This window comes from Salvelinus fontinalis, unplaced genomic scaffold, assembly GCF_029448725.1.
Source record: "Salvelinus fontinalis isolate EN_2023a unplaced genomic scaffold, ASM2944872v1 scaffold_0281, whole genome shotgun sequence".
Lineage (NCBI taxonomy): Eukaryota > Metazoa > Chordata > Actinopteri > Salmoniformes > Salmonidae > Salvelinus > Salvelinus fontinalis.
In genome coordinates, this window is record NW_026600490.1 from 169310 (window position 1) to 187504 (window position 18195).

An 18195-nucleotide genomic window follows, 5' to 3' on the forward strand; every position below is an offset into this window, starting at 1 on the left:
TCTATGATCAGTTGGTTACAGTAACAGTAGTAGTGTCTCTGATCAGTTGGTTACAGTAACAGTAGTAGTGTCTATGATCAGTTGGTTACAGTAACAGTAGTAGTGTCTATGATCAGTAACAGTAGTGTCTATGATCAGTTGGTTACAGTAACAGTAGTGTCTCTGATCAGTTGGTTACAGTAACAGTAGTAGTGTCTATGATCAGTTGGTTACAGTAACAGTAGTGTCTATGATCAGTTGGTTACAGTAACAGTAGTAGTGTCTATGATCAGTTGGTTACAGTAACAGTAGTAGTGTCTATGATCAGTTGGTTACAGTAACAGTAGTAGTGTCTCTGATCAGTTGGTTACAGTAACAGTAGTAGTGTCTATGATCAGTTGGTTACAGTAACAGTAGTAGTGTCTATGATCAGTTGGTTACAGTAACAGTAGTAGTGTCTATGATCAGTTGGTTACAGTAACAGTAGTAGTGTCTATGATCAGTTGGTTACAGTAACAGTAGTAGTGTCTATGATCAGTTGGTTACAGTAACAGTAGTAGTGTCTATGATCAGTTGGTTACAGTAACAGTAGTAGTGTCTATGATCAGTTGGTTACAGTAACAGTAGTAGTGTCTCTGATCAGTTGGTTACAGTAACAGTAGTAGTGTCTATGATCAGTTGGTTACAGTAACAGTAGTAGTGTCTATGATCAGTTGGTTACAGTAACAGTAGTAGTGTCTATGATCAGTTGGTTACAGTAACAGTGGTAGTGTCTATGATCAGGTGGTTACAGTAACAGTAGTGTCTATGATCAGTTGGTCACAGTAACAGTAGTGTCTCTGATCAGTTGGTTACAGTAACAGTAGTAGTGTCTATGATCAGTTGGTCACAGTAACAGTAGTAGTGTCTATGATCAGGTGGTTACAGTAACAGTAACAGTAGTGTCTATGATCAGGTGGTCACAGTACCAGTAGTAGTGTCTATGATCAGGTGGTTACAGTAACAGTAACAGTAGTGTCTATGATCAGTTGGTCACAGTACCAGTAGTGTCTATGATCAGTTGGTTACAGTAACAGTAGTAGTGTCTATGATCAGTTGGTTAAGGTAACAGTAGTAGTGTCTATGATCAGTTGGTCACAGTAACAGTAGTAGTGTCTATGATCAGTTGGTTACAGTAACAGTAGTAGTGTCTATGATCAGTTGGTTACAGTAACAGTAGTAGTGTCTATGATCAGTTGGTTACAGTAACAGTAGTAGTGTCTATGATCAGTTGGTTACAGTAACAGTAGTAGTGTCTATGATCAGTTGGTTACAGTAACAGTAGTGTCTATGATCAGGTGGTTACAGTAACAGTAACAGTAGTGTCTATGATCAGGTGGTTACAGTAACAGTAGTAGTGTCTATGATCAGTTGGTTACAGTAACAGTAGTAGTGTCTATGATCAGTTGGTTACAGTAACAGTAGTAGTGTCTATGATCAGTTGGTTACAGTAACAGTAGTAGTGTCTATGATCAGTTGGTTACAGTAACAGTAGTAGTGTCTATGATCAGTTGGTTACAGTAACAGTAGTAGTGTCTATGATCAGTTGGTTACAGTAACAGTAGTAGTGTCTATGATCAGTTGGTTACAGTAACAGTACTGTCTATGATCAGTTGGTTACAGTAACAGTAGTAGTGTCTATGATCAGTTGGTTACAGTAACAGTAGTGTCTATGATCAGCTGGTTACAGTAACAGTAGTAGTGTCTATGATCAGCTGGTTACAGTAACAGTAGTAGTGTCTATGATCAGTTGGTTATAGTAACAGTAGTAGTGTCTATGATCAGTTGGTTACAGTAACAGTAGTAGTGTCTATGATCAGTTGGTTACAGTAACAGTAGTAGTGTCTATGATCAGTTGGTTACAGTAACAGTAGCGCCTATGATCAGTTGGTTACAGTAACAGTAGTAGTGTCTATGATCAGTTGGTTACAGTACCAGTAGTGTCTATGATCAGTTGGTTACAGTAACAGTAACAGTAGTGTCTATGATCAGGTGGTTACAGTAACAGTAGTAGTGTCTCTGATCAGTTGGTTACAGTAACAGTAGTAGTGTCTATGATCAGTTGGTTACAGTAACAGTAGTAGTGTCTATGATCAGTTGGTTACAGTAACAGTAGTAGTGTCTATGATCAGTTGGTTACAGTAACAGTAGTAGTGTCTCTGATCAGTTGGTTACAGTAACAGTAGTAGTGTCTATGATCAGTTGGTTACAGTAACAGTAGTAGTGTCTATGATCAGTTGGTTACAGTAACAGTAGTAGTGTCTATGATCAGTTGGTTACAGTAACAGTAGTAGTGTCTATGATCAGTTGGTTACAGTAACAGTAGTGTCTATGATCAGTTGGTTACAGTAACAGTAGGGTCTATGATCAGTTGGTTACAGTAACAGTAGTAGGGTCTATGATCAGTTGGTTACAGTAACAGTAGTAGTGTCTATGATCAGTTGGTTACAGTAACAGTAGTGTCTATGATCAGGTGGTTACAGTAACAGTAGTAGTGTCTATGATCAGTTGGTTACAGTAACAGTAGTAGTGTCTATGATCAGTTGGTTACAGTAACATTAGTAGTGTCTATGATCAGTTGGTTACAGTAACAGTAGCAGTGTCTATGATCAGTTGGTTACAGTAACAGTAGTAGTGTCTATGATCAGTTGGTTACAGTAACAGTAGTAGTAGTAGTGTCTATGATCAGTTGGTTACAGTAACAGTAGTAGTGTCTATGATCAGTTGGTTACAGTAACAGTAGTGTCTCTGATCAGTTGGTTACAGTAACAGTAGTAGTGTCTATGATCAGTTGGTTACAGCAACAGTAGTGTCTATGATCAGTTGGTTACAGTAACAGTAGTGTCTATGATCAGTTGGTTACAGTAACAGTAGTGTCTATGATCAGTTGGTTACAGTAACAGTAGTGTCTATGATCAGTTGGTTACAGTAACAGTAGTGTCTATGATCAGTTGGTTACAGTAACAGTAGTGTCTATGATCAGTTGGTTACAGTAACAGTAGTAGGGTCTATGATCAGTTGGTTACAGTAGTAGTGTCTATGATCAGTTGGTTACAGTAACAGTAGTGTCTATGATCAGTTGGTTACAGTAACAGTAGTGTCTATGATCAGTTGGTTACAGTAACAGTAGTAGGGTCTATGATCAGTTGGTTACAGTAACAGTAGTAGGGTCTATGATCAGTTGGTTACAGTAACAGTAGCAGTGTCTATGATCAGTTGGTTACAGTAACAGTAGTAGTGTCTATGATCAGTTGGTTACAGTAACAGTAGTAGTGTCTATGATCAGTTGGTTACAGTAACAGTAGTAGTGTCTATGATCAGTTGGTTACAGTAACAGTAGTAGTGTCTATGATCAGTTGGTTACAGTAACAGTAGTAGTGTCTATGATCAGTTGGTTACAGTAACAGTAGTAGTGTCTATGATCAGTTGGTTACAGTAACAGTAGTAGTGTCTATGATCAGTTGGTTACAGTAACAGTAGTGGTGTCTATGATCAGTTGGTTACAGTAACAGTAGTAGTGTCTATGATCAGTTGGTTACAGTAACAGTAGTAGTGTCTCTGATCAGTTGGTTACAGTAACAGTAGTAGTGTCTATGATCAGTAACAGTAGTGTCTATGATCAGTTGGTTACAGTAACAGTAGTGTCTCTGATCAGTTGGTTACAGTAACAGTAGTAGTGTCTATGATCAGTTGGTTACAGTAACAGTAGTGTCTATGATCAGTTGGTTACAGTAACAGTAGTAGTGTCTATGATCAGTTGGTTACAGTAACAGTAGTAGTGTCTATGATCAGTTGGTTACAGTAACAGTAGTAGTGTCTCTGATCAGTTGGTTACAGTAACAGTAGTAGTGTCTATGATCAGTTGATTACAGTAACAGTAGTAGTGTCTATGATCAGTTGGTTACAGTAACAGTAGTAGTGTCTATGATCAGTTGGTTACAGTAACAGTAGTAGTGTCTATGATCAGTTGGTTACAGTAACAGTAGTAGTGTCTATGATCAGTTGGTTACAGTAACAGTAGTAGTGTCTATGATCAGTTGGTTACAGTAACAGTAGTAGTGTCTATGATCAGTTAGTTACAGTAACAGTAGTAGTGTCTCTGATCAGTTGGTTACAGTAACAGTAGTAGTGTCTATGATCAGTTGGTTACAGTAACAGTAGTAGTGTCTATGATCAGTTGGTTACAGTAACAGTAGTAGTGTCTATGATCAGTTGGTTACAGTAACAGTAGTAGTGTCTATGATCAGGTGGTTACAGTAACAGTAGTGTCTATGATCAGTTGGTCACAGTAACAGTAGTGTCTCTGATCAGTTGGTTACAGTAACAGTAGTAGTGTCTATGATCAGTTGGTCACAGTAACAGTAGTAGTGTCTATGATCAGGTGGTTACAGTAACAGTAACAGTAGTGTCTATGATCAGGTGGTCACAGTACCAGTAGTAGTGTCTATGATCAGGTGGTTACAGTAACAGTAACAGTAGTGTCTATGATCAGTTGGTCACAGTACCAGTAGTGTCTATGATCAGTTGGTTACAGTAACAGTAGTAGTGTCTATGATCAGTTGGTTACAGTAACAGTAGTAGTGTCTATGATCAGTTGGTCACAGTAACAGTAGTAGTGTCTATGATCAGTTGGTTACAGTAACAGTAGTAGTGTCTATGATCAGTTGGTTACAGTAACAGTAGTAGTGTCTATGATCAGTTGGTTACAGTAACAGTAGTAGTGTCTATGATCAGTTGGTTACAGTAACAGTAGTAGTGTCTATGATCAGTTGGTTACAGTAACAGTAGTGTCTATGATCAGGTGGTTACAGTAACAGTAACAGTAGTGTCTATGATCAGGTGGTTACAGTAACAGTAGTAGTGTCTATGATCAGTTGGTTACAGTAACAGTAGTAGTGTCTATGATCAGTTGGTTACAGTAACAGTAGTAGTGTCTATGATCAGTTGGTTACAGTAACAGTAGTAGTGTCTATGATCAGTTGGTTACAGTAACAGTAGTAGTGTCTATGATCAGTTGGTTACAGTAACAGTAGTAGTGTCTATGATCAGTTGGTTACAGTAACAGTAGTAGTGTCTATGATCAGTTGGTTACAGTAACAGTACTGTCTATGATCAGTTGGTTACAGTAACAGTAGTAGTGTCTATGATCAGTTGGTTACAGTAACAGTAGTGTCTATGATCAGCTGGTTACAGTAACAGTAGTAGTGTCTATGATCAGCTGGTTACAGTAACAGTAGTAGTGTCTATGATCAGTTGGTTATAGTAACAGTAGTAGTGTCTATGATCAGTTGGTTACAGTAACAGTAGTAGTGTCTATGATCAGTTGGTTACAGTAACAGTAGTAGTGTCTATGATCAGTTGGTTACAGTAACAGTAGCGCCTATGATCAGTTGGTTACAGTAACAGTAGTAGTGTCTATGATCAGTTGGTTACAGTACCAGTAGTGTCTATGATCAGTTGGTTACAGTAACAGTAACAGTAGTGTCTATGATCAGGTGGTTACAGTAACAGTAGTAGTGTCTCTGATCAGTTGGTTACAGTAACAGTAGTAGTGTCTATGATCAGTTGGTTACAGTAACAGTAGTAGTGTCTATGATCAGTTGGTTACAGTAACAGTAGTAGTGTCTATGATCAGTTGGTTACAGTAACAGTAGTAGTGTCTCTGATCAGTTGGTTACAGTAACAGTAGTAGTGTCTATGATCAGTTGGTTACAGTAACAGTAGTAGTGTCTATGATCAGTTGGTTACAGTAACAGTAGTAGTGTCTATGATCAGTTGGTTACAGTAACAGTAGTAGTGTCTATGATCAGTTGGTTACAGTAACAGTAGTGTCTATGATCAGTTGGTTACAGTAACAGTAGGGTCTATGATCAGTTGGTTACAGTAACAGTAGTAGGGTCTATGATCAGTTGGTTACAGTAACAGTAGTAGTGTCTATGATCAGTTGGTTACAGTAACAGTAGTGTCTATGATCAGGTGGTTACAGTAACAGTAGTAGTGTCTATGATCAGTTGGTTACAGTAACAGTAGTAGTGTCTATGATCAGTTGGTTACAGTAACATTAGTAGTGTCTATGATCAGTTGGTTACAGTAACAGTAGCAGTGTCTATGATCAGTTGGTTACAGTAACAGTAGTAGTGTCTATGATCAGTTGGTTACAGTAACAGTAGTAGTAGTAGTGTCTATGATCAGTTGGTTACAGTAACAGTAGTAGTGTCTATGATCAGTTAGTTACAGTAACAGTAGTAGTGTCTCTGATCAGTTGGTTACAGTAACAGTAGTAGTGTCTATGATCAGTTGGTTACAGTAACAGTAGTAGTGTCTATGATCAGTTGGTTACAGTAACAGTAGTAGTGTCTATGATCAGTTGGTTACAGTAACAGTAGTAGTGTCTATGATCAGGTGGTTACAGTAACAGTAGTGTCTATGATCAGTTGGTCACAGTAACAGTAGTGTCTCTGATCAGTTGGTTACAGTAACAGTAGTAGTGTCTATGATCAGTTGGTCACAGTAACAGTAGTAGTGTCTATGATCAGGTGGTTACAGTAACAGTAACAGTAGTGTCTATGATCAGGTGGTCACAGTACCAGTAGTAGTGTCTATGATCAGGTGGTTACAGTAACAGTAACAGTAGTGTCTATGATCAGTTGGTCACAGTACCAGTAGTGTCTATGATCAGTTGGTTACAGCAACAGTAGTGTCTATGATCAGTTGGTCACAGTACCAGTAGTGTCTATGATCAGTTGGTTACAGCAACAGTAGTGTCTATGATCAGTTGGTTACAGTAACAGTAGTGTCTATGATCAGTTGGTTACAGTAACAGTAGTGTCTATGATCAGTTGGTTACAGTAACAGTAGTGTCTATGATCAGTTGGTTACAGTAACAGTAACAGTAGTGTCTATGATCAGTTGGTCACAGTACCAGTAGTGTCTATGATCAGTTGGTTACAGCAACAGTAGTGTCTATGATCAGTTGGTTACAGTAACAGTAGTGTCTATGATCAGTTGGTTACAGTAACAGTAGTGTCTATGATCAGTTGGTTACAGTAACAGTAGTGTCTATGATCAGTTGGTTACAGTAACAGTAGTGTCTATGATCAGTTGGTTACAGTAACAGTAGTGTCTATGATCAGTTGGTTACAGTAACAGTAGTAGGGTCTATGATCAGTTGGTTACAGTAGTAGTGTCTATGATCAGTTGGTTACAGTAACAGTAGTGTCTATGATCAGTTGGTTACAGTAACAGTAGTGTCTATGATCAGTTGGTTACAGTAACAGTAGTAGGGTCTATGATCAGTTGGTTACAGTAACAGTAGTAGGGTCTATGATCAGTTGGTTACAGTAACAGTAGCAGTGTCTATGATCAGTTGGTTACAGTAACAGTAGTAGTGTCTATGATCAGTTGGTTACAGTAACAGTAGTAGTGTCTATGATCAGTTGGTTACAGTAACAGTAGTAGTGTCTATGATCAGTTGGTTACAGTAACAGTAGTAGTGTCTATGATCAGTTGGTTACAGTAACAGTAGTGTCTCTGATCAGTTGGTTACAGTAACAGTAGTAGTGTCTATGATCAGTTGGTTACAGTAACAGTAGTAGTGTCTCTGATCAGTTGGTTACAGTAACAGTAGTAGTGTCTCTGATCAGTTGGTTACAGTAACATTAGGAGTGTCTCTGATCAGTTGGTTACAGTAACAGTAGTGTCTATGATCAGTTGGTTACAGTAACAGTAGTGTCTATGATCAGTTGGTTACAGTAACAGTAGTGTCTCTGATCAGTTGGTTACAGTAACAGTAGTGTCTCTGATCAGTTGGTTACAGTAACAGTAGTGTCTATGATCAGTTGGTTACAGTAACAGTAGTGTCTATGATCAGTTGGTTACAGTAACAGTAGTAGGGTCTATGATCAGTTGGTTACAGTAGTAGTGTCTATGATCAGTTGGTTACAGTAGTAGTGTCTATGATCAGTTGGTTACAGTAACAGTAGTGTCTATGATCAGTTGGTTACAGTAACAGTAGTGTCTATGATCAGTTGGTTACAGTAACAATAGTAGGGTCTATGATCAGTTGGTTACAGTAACAGTAGTGTCTCTGATCAGTAGGTTACAGTAACAGTAGTAGTGTCTATGATCAGTTGGTTACAGTAACAGTAGTGTCTCTGATCAGTTGGTTACAGTAACAGTAGTAGTGTCTATGATCAGTTGGTTACAGTAACAGTAGTAGTGTCTATGATCAGGTGGTTACAGTAACAGTAGTGTCTATGATCAGTTGGTCACAGTAACAGTAGTGTCTCTGATCAGTTGGTTACAGTAACAGTAGTAGTGTCTATGATCAGTTGGTTACAGTAACAGTAGTAGTGTCTATGATCAGTTGGTTACAGTAACAGTAGTAGTGTCTATGATCAGTTGGTCACAGTAACAGTAGTAGTGTCTATGATCAGTTGGTTACAGTAACAGTAGTAGTGTCTATGATCAGTTGGTTACAGTAACAGTAGTAGTGTCTATGATCAGTTGGTTACAGTAACAGTAGTAGTGTCTATGATCAGTTGGTTACAGTAACAGTAGTAGTGTCTATGATCAGTTGGTTACAGTAACAGTAGTAGTGTCTATGATCAGTTGGTTACAGTAACAGTAGCGTCTATGATCAGTTGGTTACAGTAACAGTAGTAGTGTCTATGATCAGTTGGTTACAGTAACAGTAGCGCCTATGATCAGTTGGTTACAGTAACAGTAGTAGTGTCTATGATCAGTTGGTTACAGTACCAGTAGTGTCTATGATCAGTTGGTTACAGTAACAGTAACAGTAGTGTCTATGATCAGGTGGTTACAGTAACAGTAGTAGTGTCTATGATCAGTTGGTTACAGTAACAGTAGTAGTGTCTATGATCAGTTGGTTACAGTAACAGTAGTAGTGTCTATGATCAGTTGGTTACAGTAACAGTAGTAGTGTCTATGATCAGTTGGTTACAGTAACAGTAGTAGTGTCTATGATCAGTTGGTTACAGTAACAGTAGTAGTGTCTATGATCAGTTGGTTACAGTAACAGTAGCAGTGTCTATGATCAGTTGGTTACAGTAACAGTACTGTCTATGATCAGTTGGTTACAGTAACAGTAGTAGTGTCTATGATCAGTTGGTTACAGTAACAGTAGTGTCTATGATCAGCTGGTTACAGTAACAGTAGTAGTGTCTATGATCAGCTGGTTACAGTAACAGTAGTAGTGTCTATGATCAGTTGGTTATAGTAACAGTAGTAGTGTCTATGATCAGTTGGTTACAGTAACAGTAGTAGTGTCTATGATCAGTTGGTTACAGTAACAGTAGTAGTGTCTATGATCAGTTGGTTACAGTAACAGTAGTAGTGTCTATGATCAGTTGGTTACAGTAACAGTAGTAGTGTCTATGATCAGTTGGTTACAGTAACAGTAGTAGTGTCTATGATCAGTTGGTTACAGTAACAGTAGTAGTGTCTATGATCAGTTGGTTACAGTAACAGTAGTAGTGTCTATGATCAGTTGGTTACAGTAACAGTAGTAGTGTCTATGATCAGTTGGTTACAGTAACAGTAGCAGTGTCTATGATCAGTTGGTTACAGTAACAGTACTGTCTATGATCAGTTGGTTACAGTAACAGTAGTAGTGTCTATGATCAGTTGGTTACAGTAACAGTAGTGTCTATGATCAGCTGGTTACAGTAACAGTAGTAGTGTCTATGATCAGCTGGTTACAGTAACAGTAGTAGTGTCTATGATCAGTTGGTTATAGTAACAGTAGTAGTGTCTATGATCAGTTGGTTACAGTAACAGTAGTAGTGTCTATGATCAGTTGGTTACAGTAACAGTAGTAGTGTCTATGATCAGTTGGTTACAGTAACAGTAGTAGTGTCTATGATCAGTTGGTTACAGTAACAGTAGTAGTGTCTATGATCAGTTGGTTACAGTAACAGTAGTAGTGTCTATGATCAGTTGGTTACAGTAACAGTAGTAGTGTCTATGATCAGTTGGTTACAGTAACAGTAGTAGTGTCTATGATCAGTTGGTTACAGTAACAGTAGTGTCTATGATCAGTTGATTACAGTAACAGTAGGGTCTATGATCAGTTGGTTACAGTAACAGTAGTAGGGTCTATGATCAGTTGGTTACAGTAACAGTAGTAGTGTCTATGATCAGTTGTTTACAGTAACAGTAGTGTCTATGATCAGGTGGTTACAGTAACAGTAGCAGTGTCTATGATCAGTTGGTTACAGTAACAGTAGTAGTGTCTATGATCAGTTGGTTACAGTAACAGTAGTAGTGTCTATGATCAGTTGGTTACAGTAACAGTAGTAGCATCTATGATCAGTTGGTTACAGTAACAGTAGTGTCTCTGATCAGTTGGTTACAGTAACAGTAGTAGTGTCTATGATCAGTTGGTTACAGTAACAGTAGTAGTGTCTCTGATCAGTTGGTTACAGTAACAGTAGTAGTGTCTCTGATCAGTTGGTTACAGTAACAGTAGTAGTGTCTCTGATCAGTTGGTTACAGTAACAGTAGTAGTGTCTATGATCAGTTGGTTACAGTAACAGTAGTGTCTATGATCAGTTGGTTACAGTAACAGTAGTGTCTATGATCAGTTGGTTACAGTAACAGTAGTGTCTGATCAGTTGGTTACAGTAACAGTAGTAGGGTCTATGATCAGTTGGTTACAGTAACAGTAGTAGTGTCTATGATCAGTTGGTTACAGTAACAGTAGTAGTGTCTATGATCAGTTGGTTACAGTAACAGTAGTAGGGTCTATGATCAGTTGGTTACAGTAACAGTAGTAGTGTCTATGATCAGTTGGTTACAGTAACAGTAGTAGTGTCTCTGATCAGTTGGTTACAGTAACAGTAGTAGTGTCTCTGATCAGTTGGTTACAGTAACATTAGGAGTGTCTCTGATCAGTTGGTTACAGTAACAGTAGTGTCTATGATCAGTTGGTTACAGTAACAGTAGTGTCTATGATCAGTTGGTTACAGTAACAGTAGTGTCTCTGATCAGTTGGTTACAGTAACAGTAGTGTCTCTGATCAGTTGGTTACAGTAACAGTAGTGTCTATGATCAGTTGGTTACAGTAACAGTAGTGTCTATGATCAGTTGGTTACAGTAACAGTAGTGTCTATGATCAGTTGGTTACAGTAACAGTAGTGTCTATGATCAGTTGGTTACAGTAACAGTAGTAGGGTCTATGATCAGTTGGTTACAGTAGTAGTGTCTATGATCAGTTGGTTACAGTAGTAGTGTCTATGATCAGTTGGTTACAGTAACAGTAGTGTCTATGATCAGTTGGTTACAGTAACAGTAGTGTCTATGATCAGTTGGTTACAGTAACAATAGTAGGGTCTATGATCAGTTGGTTACAGTAACAGTAGTGTCTCTGATCAGTAGGTTACAGTAACAGTAGTAGTGTCTATGATCAGTTGGTTACAGTAACAGTAGTGTCTCTGATCAGTTGGTTACAGTAACAGTAGTAGTGTCTATGATCAGTTGGTTACAGTAACAGTAGTAGTGTCTATGATCAGTTGGTTACAGTAACAGTAGTAGTGTCTATGATCAGTTGGTTACAGTAACAGTAGTGTCTATGATCAGTTGGTTACAGTAACAGTAGGGTCTATGATCAGTTGGTTACAGTAACAGTAGTAGGGTCTATGATCAGTTGGTTACAGTAACAGTAGTAGTGTCTATGATCAGTTGTTTACAGTAACAGTAGTAGTGTCTCTGATCAGTTGGTTACAGTAACATTAGGAGTGTCTCTGATCAGTTGGTTACAGTAACAGTAGTGTCTATGATCAGTTGGTTACAGTAACAGTAGTAGTGTCTATGATCAGTTGGTTACAGTAACAGTAGCAGTGTCTATGATCAGTTGGTTACAGTAACAGTAGTAGTGTCTATGATCAGTTGGTTACAGTAACAGTAGTAGTGTCTATGATCAGTTGGTTACAGTAACAGTAGTAGTGTCTATGATCAGTTGGTTACAGTAACAGTAGTAGCGTCTATGATCAGTTGGTTACAGTAACAGTAGTGTCTCTGATCAGTTGGTTACAGTAACAGTAGTAGTGTCTATGATCAGTTGGTTACAGTAACAGTAGTAGTGTCTCTGATCAGTTGGTTACAGTAACAGTAGTAGTGTCTCTGATCAGTTGGTTACAGTAACAGTAGTAGTGTCTATGATCAGTTGGTTACAGTAACAGTAGTGTCTATGATCAGTTGGTTACAGTAACAGTAGTGTCTATGATCAGTTGGTTACAGTAACAGTAGTAGTGTCTATGATCAGTTGGTTACAGTAACAGTAGTAGTGTCTATGATCAGTTGGTTACAGTAACAGTAGTGTCTATGATCAGTTGGTTACAGTAACAGTAGTAGGGTCTATGATCAGTTGGTTACAGTAGTAGTGTCTATGATCAGTTGGTTACAGTAACAGTAGTAGTGTCTATGATCAGTTGGTTACAGTAACAGTAGTGTCTATGATCAGTTGGTTACAGTAACAGTAGTAGTGTCTCTGATCAGTTGGTTACAGTAACATTAGGAGTGTCTCTGATCAGTTGGTTACAGTAACAGTAGTGTCTATGATCAGTTGGTTACAGTAACAGTAGTGTCTATGATCAGTTGGTTACAGTAACAGTAGTGTCTCTGATCAGTTGGTTACAGTAACAGTAGTGTCTCTGATCAGTTGGTTACAGTAACAGTAGTGTCTATGATCAGTTGGTTACAGTAACAGTAGTAGTGTCTATGATCAGTTGGTTACAGTAACAGTAGTAGGGTCTATGATCAGTTGGTTACAGTAGTAGTGTCTATGATCAGTTGGTTACAGTAGTAGTGTTTATGATCAGTTGGTTACAGTAACAGTAGTGTCTATGATCAGTTGGTTACAGTAACAGTAGTGTCTATGATCAGTTGGTTACAGTAACAATAGTAGGGTCTATGATCAGTTGGTTACAGTAACAGTAGTGTCTCTGATCAGTAGGTTACAGTAACAGTAGTAGTGTCTATGATCAGTTGGTTACAGTAACAGTAGTGTCTCTGATCAGTTGGTTACAGTAACAGTAGTAGTGTCTATGATCAGTTGGTTACAGTAACAGTAGTAGTGTCTCTGATCAGTTGGTTACAGTAACAGTAGTAGTGTCTCTGATCAGTTGGTTACAGTAACAGTAGTAGTGTCTATGATCAGTTGGTTACAGTAACAGTAGTGTCTATGATCAGTTGGTTACAGTAACAGTAGTGTCTATGATCAGTTGGTTACAGTAACAGTAGTGTCTATGATCAGTTGGTTACAGTAACAGTAGTGTCTATGATCAGTTGGTTACAGTAACAGTAGTGTCTATGATCAGTTGGTTACAGTAACAGTAGTAGGGTCTATGATCAGTTGGTTACAGTAGTAGTGTCTATGATCAGTTGGTTACAGTAACAGTAGTAGTGTCTATGATCAGTTGGTTACAGTAACAGTAGTGTCTATGATCAGTTGGTTACAGTAACAGTAGTGTCTATGATCAGTTGGTTACACTAACAGTAGTAGGGTCTATGATCAGTTGGTTACAGTAACAGTAGTAGGGTCTATGATCAGTTGGTTACAGTAACAGTAGCAGTGTCTATGATCAGTTGGTTACAGTAACAGTAGTAGTGTCTATGATCAGTTGGTTACAGTAACAGTAGTAGTGTCTATGATCAGTTGGTTACAGTAACAGTAGTGTCTCTGATCAGTTGGTTACAGTAACAGTAGTAGTGTCTCTGATCAGTTGGTTACAGTAACAGTAGTAGTGTCTCTGATCAGTTGGTTACAGTAACAGTAGTAGTGTCTCTCATCAGTTGGTTACAGTAACATTAGGAGTGTCTCTGATCAGTTGGTTACAGTAACAGTAGTGTCTATGATCAGTTGGTTACAGTAACAGTAGTGTCTATGATCAGTTGGTTACAGTAACAGTAGTGTCTCTGATCAGTTGGTTACAGTAACAGTAGTGTCTCTGATCAGTTGGTTACAGTAACAGTAGTGTCTATGATCAGTTGGTTACAGTAACAGTAGTGTCTATGATCAGTTGGTTACAGTAACAGTAGTAGGGTCTATGATCAGTTGGTTACAGTAGTAGTGTCTATGATCAGTTGGTTACAGTAGTAGTGTCTATGATCAGTTGGTTACAGTAACAGTAGTGTCTATGATCAGTTGGTTACAGTAACAGTAGTGTCTATGATCAGTTGGTTACAGTAACAATAGTAGGGTCTATGATCAGTTGGTTACAGTAACAGTAGTGTCTCTGATCAGTAGGTTACAGTAACAGTAGTAGTGTCTATGATCAGTTGGTTACAGTAACAGTAGTAGTGTCTATGATCAGTTGGTTACAGTAACAGTAGTAGTGTCTATGATCAGTTGGTTACAGTAACAGTAGTAGTGTCTATGATCAGTTGGTTACAGTAACAGTAGTAGTGTCTATGATCAGTTGGTTACAGTAACAGTAGCATCTATGATCAGTTGGTTACAGTAACAGTAGCAGTGTCTATGATCAGAGTAGGACTGCTGATCAATCTCTGTTCAGTCCTGCAGTGTCGACGGAAGTGAAGTCTGGGGCTGTATGTACTGTATCAGAGTAGGACTGCTGATCTGGGATCAGTTTAACCTTTTAGAGTGTAGTGAATAACATTACATGGACGGGGGGGACCAGAAGCCGTATATACTGTATCAGAGTAGGACTGCTGATCTGGGATCAGTTTGACATTTTAGAGTGCAATGAGGAAGATCACAGAGACAAGGAGGGATCTGATTCTAGATCAGTAGTCCTGCTCTGAGATGCTTGATATATATGAGCCCGGAAGTGAACTGCAAGATAAGGGTGTTGCCACGAGAAAAGGGCAACCAGTTAAGAACAAACACCATTGTAAATACAACCCATATTTATGTTTATTTATGTTCCCTTTTGTACTTTAACTATTTGCACATCGTTTCAACACCGTATATAGACATAATATGACATAATATGACATTTTGAAATTCTTTTGGAACTTTTGTGAGTGTAATGTTTATTGTTCATTTTTGATTGTTTTGTTTATCTATTTCATTTGCTTTGGCAATGTAAACATATGTTTCCCATGACCGTAAAGCCCATTGAATTGAATCTATGGTCAAGATGATCACATATACAGAGCCTTCAGAAAGTATTCAGACCCCTTGACTTTTTCTACATTTTGCTACGCTAAAGCCTTATTCTAAAATGGATCCTTACCAATCTAAACACAATACCCCATAATGACATCACAATACCCCATAATGACATCACAATACCCCATAATGACATCACAATACCCCATATTGACATCACAATACCCCATACTGACATCACAATACCCCATACTGACATCACAATACCCCATACTGACATCACAATACCCCATAATGACATCACAATACCCCATAATGACATCACAATACCCCCTACTGACAACGCGTAAACAGGTTTTTAGACATTTTTGCATATTTTATAACAAATAAAACTGAAATACCTTATTTACATAAGTATTCAGACCCGTTGCTATGAGTCTGTAAATTGATCTCAGGTGCATCTTGTTTCCATTGATCATCCTTGAGATGTTTCTACAACTTGATTGGAGTCCAGCTGTGGTAAATTCAGTTGATTGGACATGATTTGGAAAGGCACACACCTGTTTATAAAAGGTCCCACAGTTGACAGTGCATGTCAGAGCAAAAACCAAGCCATGAGATCGAAGGAATTGTCCGTAGAGCTCAGAGATAAGAATTGTGTCGAGGCACGGATCTGGGGAAGGGTTCCAAAATATTTCTGTAGTATTTAAGGACCCCAAGAACACAGTGGCCTCCATCATTCTTAAATGGAAGAAGTTTGGAACCACCAAGACTCTTCCTAGAGATGGCCGCCAGGCTAAACTGAGCAATCGGGGGAGAAGGGCCTTGGTCAGGGAAGTGACCAAGAACCTGATGGTCTCTAGAGTTCCTTTGTGGAGATGGGAGAACCTTCCAGAAGGACAACTATTTCTGCAGCACTCCACCAATCAGGCCTTTATGGTAGAGTGGCCAGACGGAAGCCACTCCTCAGTAAAAGGAACATGACAGCCCACTTGGAGTTTGACAAAAGGCACCTAAAGACTCTTAGACCATGAGAAACAAAATTCTCTGGTCTGATGAAACCAAAATTGAACTCTGGCCTGATTGCCAAGCGTCATGTCTGGAGGAAACCTGGCACCATCCCTACGGTGAAGCATAGTGGTGGCAGCATCATGCTGTGGGGATGATTTTCAGCGGCAGGGACTGGGAGACTAGTCTGGATTGAGGCAAGGATGAACAGAGCAATGTACAGAGAGATCCTTGATGAAAACCTGCTCCAGAGCGCTCTGGACCTCAGACTGGGGCGAAGGTTCACCTTCCAACAGGACAACAACCATATGTACACAGCCAAGACAACGTAGGAGTGGCTTCAGGACAAGTCTCTGAATGTCCTTGAGTCGCCAAGCCAGAGCCCGGACTTGAACCCGATCGAACATCTCTGGAGAGACCTGAAAGCAGCTGTGCAGCAACGCTCCCCATCCAACCTGACAGAGCTTGAGAAGATCTTCAGAGAAGAATGGGAGAAACTCCACCAAATACAGGTGTGCCAAGCTTGTAGCATCATACCCAAGAAGACTCAAGGCTGTAAACGCTGCCAAAGGTGCTTCAACAAAGTACTGAGTAAAGAGTCTGAATACTTATGTAAATGTGATATTTCAATTTTTTCTTTGAAATATTTTTTTTTAATGAATCCCTTAGCCGACTAGGTGTGTGTGCCCTGGAGCAAGGTACTTATCCCTAGTTGTAAAAGGTGTGTGTCCTGGAGCAAGGTACTTAACCCTAGTTGTAAAAGGTGTGCGCCCTGGAGCAAGGTACTTAACCCTAGTTGTAAAAGGTGTGTGTCCTGGAGCAAGGTACTTAACCCTAGTTGTAAAAGGTGTGTGTCCTGGAGCAAGGTACTTAACCCTAGTTGTAAAAGGTGTGCGCCCTGGAGCAAGGTACTTAACCCGAGTTGTAAAAGGTGTGTGTCCTGGAGCAAGGTACTTAACCCTAGTTGTAAAAGGTGTGTGTCCTGGAGCAAGGTACTTAACCCTAGTTGTAAAAGGTGTGTGTCCTGGAGCAAGGTACTTAACCCTAGTTGTAAAAGGTGTGTGTCCTGGAGCAAGGTACTTAACCCTAGTTGTAAAAGGTGTGTGTCCTGGAGCAAGGTACTTAACCCTAGTTGTAAAAGGTGTGTGTCCTGGAGCAAGGTACTTAACCCTAGTTGTAAAAGGTGTGTGTCCTGGAGCAAGGTACTTAACCCTAGTTGTAAAAGGTGTGTGTCCTGGAGCAAGGTACTTAACCCTAGTTGTAAAAGGTGTGTGTCCTCTCTCTCATTGCAGTGACCAGCATCACCCTGGTGGAGCTGGGTCTGATGTCAAACTCTGCCATCCTCCTCCTCCTCAGTGAAGTCATCTTCCTCATCATCACACTCCTCTACTACTACCACCTGGGTCGCAGGACCAAGAAGACCCAGAACCATACACATAGCTCTGATTAGACCCAGAAGACCCAGAACCATAGATCTAGCAGCTCTGATTGGACCCAGAACCATAGATCTAGCAGCTCTGATTAGACCCACAACCATAGATATAGCAGCCCTGATTAGACCCAGAACCATAGATATAGCAGCTCTGATTAGACCCAGAACCATAAATATAGCAGCTCTGATTAGACCCAGAACCATAGATATAGCAGCTCTGATTAGACCCAGAACCATAGATATAGCAGCTCTGATTAGACCCAGAAGACCCAGAACCATAGATATAGCAGCTCTGATTAGACCCAGAACCATAGATATAGCAGCTCTGATTAGACCCAGAACCATAGATATAGCAGCTCTGATTAGACCCAGAACCATAGATATAGCAGCTCTGATTAGACCCAGAAGACCCAGAACCATAGATATAGCAGCTCTGATTAGACCCAGAACCATAGATATAGCAGCTCTGATTAGACCCAGAACCATAGATATAGCAGCTCTGATTAGACCCAGAACCATAGATATAGCAGCTCTGATTAGACCCAGAACCATAGATATAGCAGCTCTGATTAGACCCAGAACCATAGATATAGCAGCTCTGATTAGACCCAGAACCATAGATGTAGCAGCTCTGATTAGACCC

General features: G+C 39.4%; 1 protein-coding gene across 1 annotated transcript in view; it reads left to right on the forward strand.

Annotated features, from left to right (window-relative positions):
• Positions 1-17860, forward strand: part of LOC129845336 (tumor protein p53-inducible protein 11-like) — a gene marked incomplete at its 3' end in the record, with an annotated part of 51032 nt that extends 33172 nt beyond the window's left edge. Inside the window, 1 exon segment of the mRNA XM_055913226.1 lies at positions 17413-17860. Coding sequence (XP_055769201.1) covers positions 17413-17570 — 158 coding nt within the window.
• Positions 17861-18195: the final 335 nt, after the last annotated feature.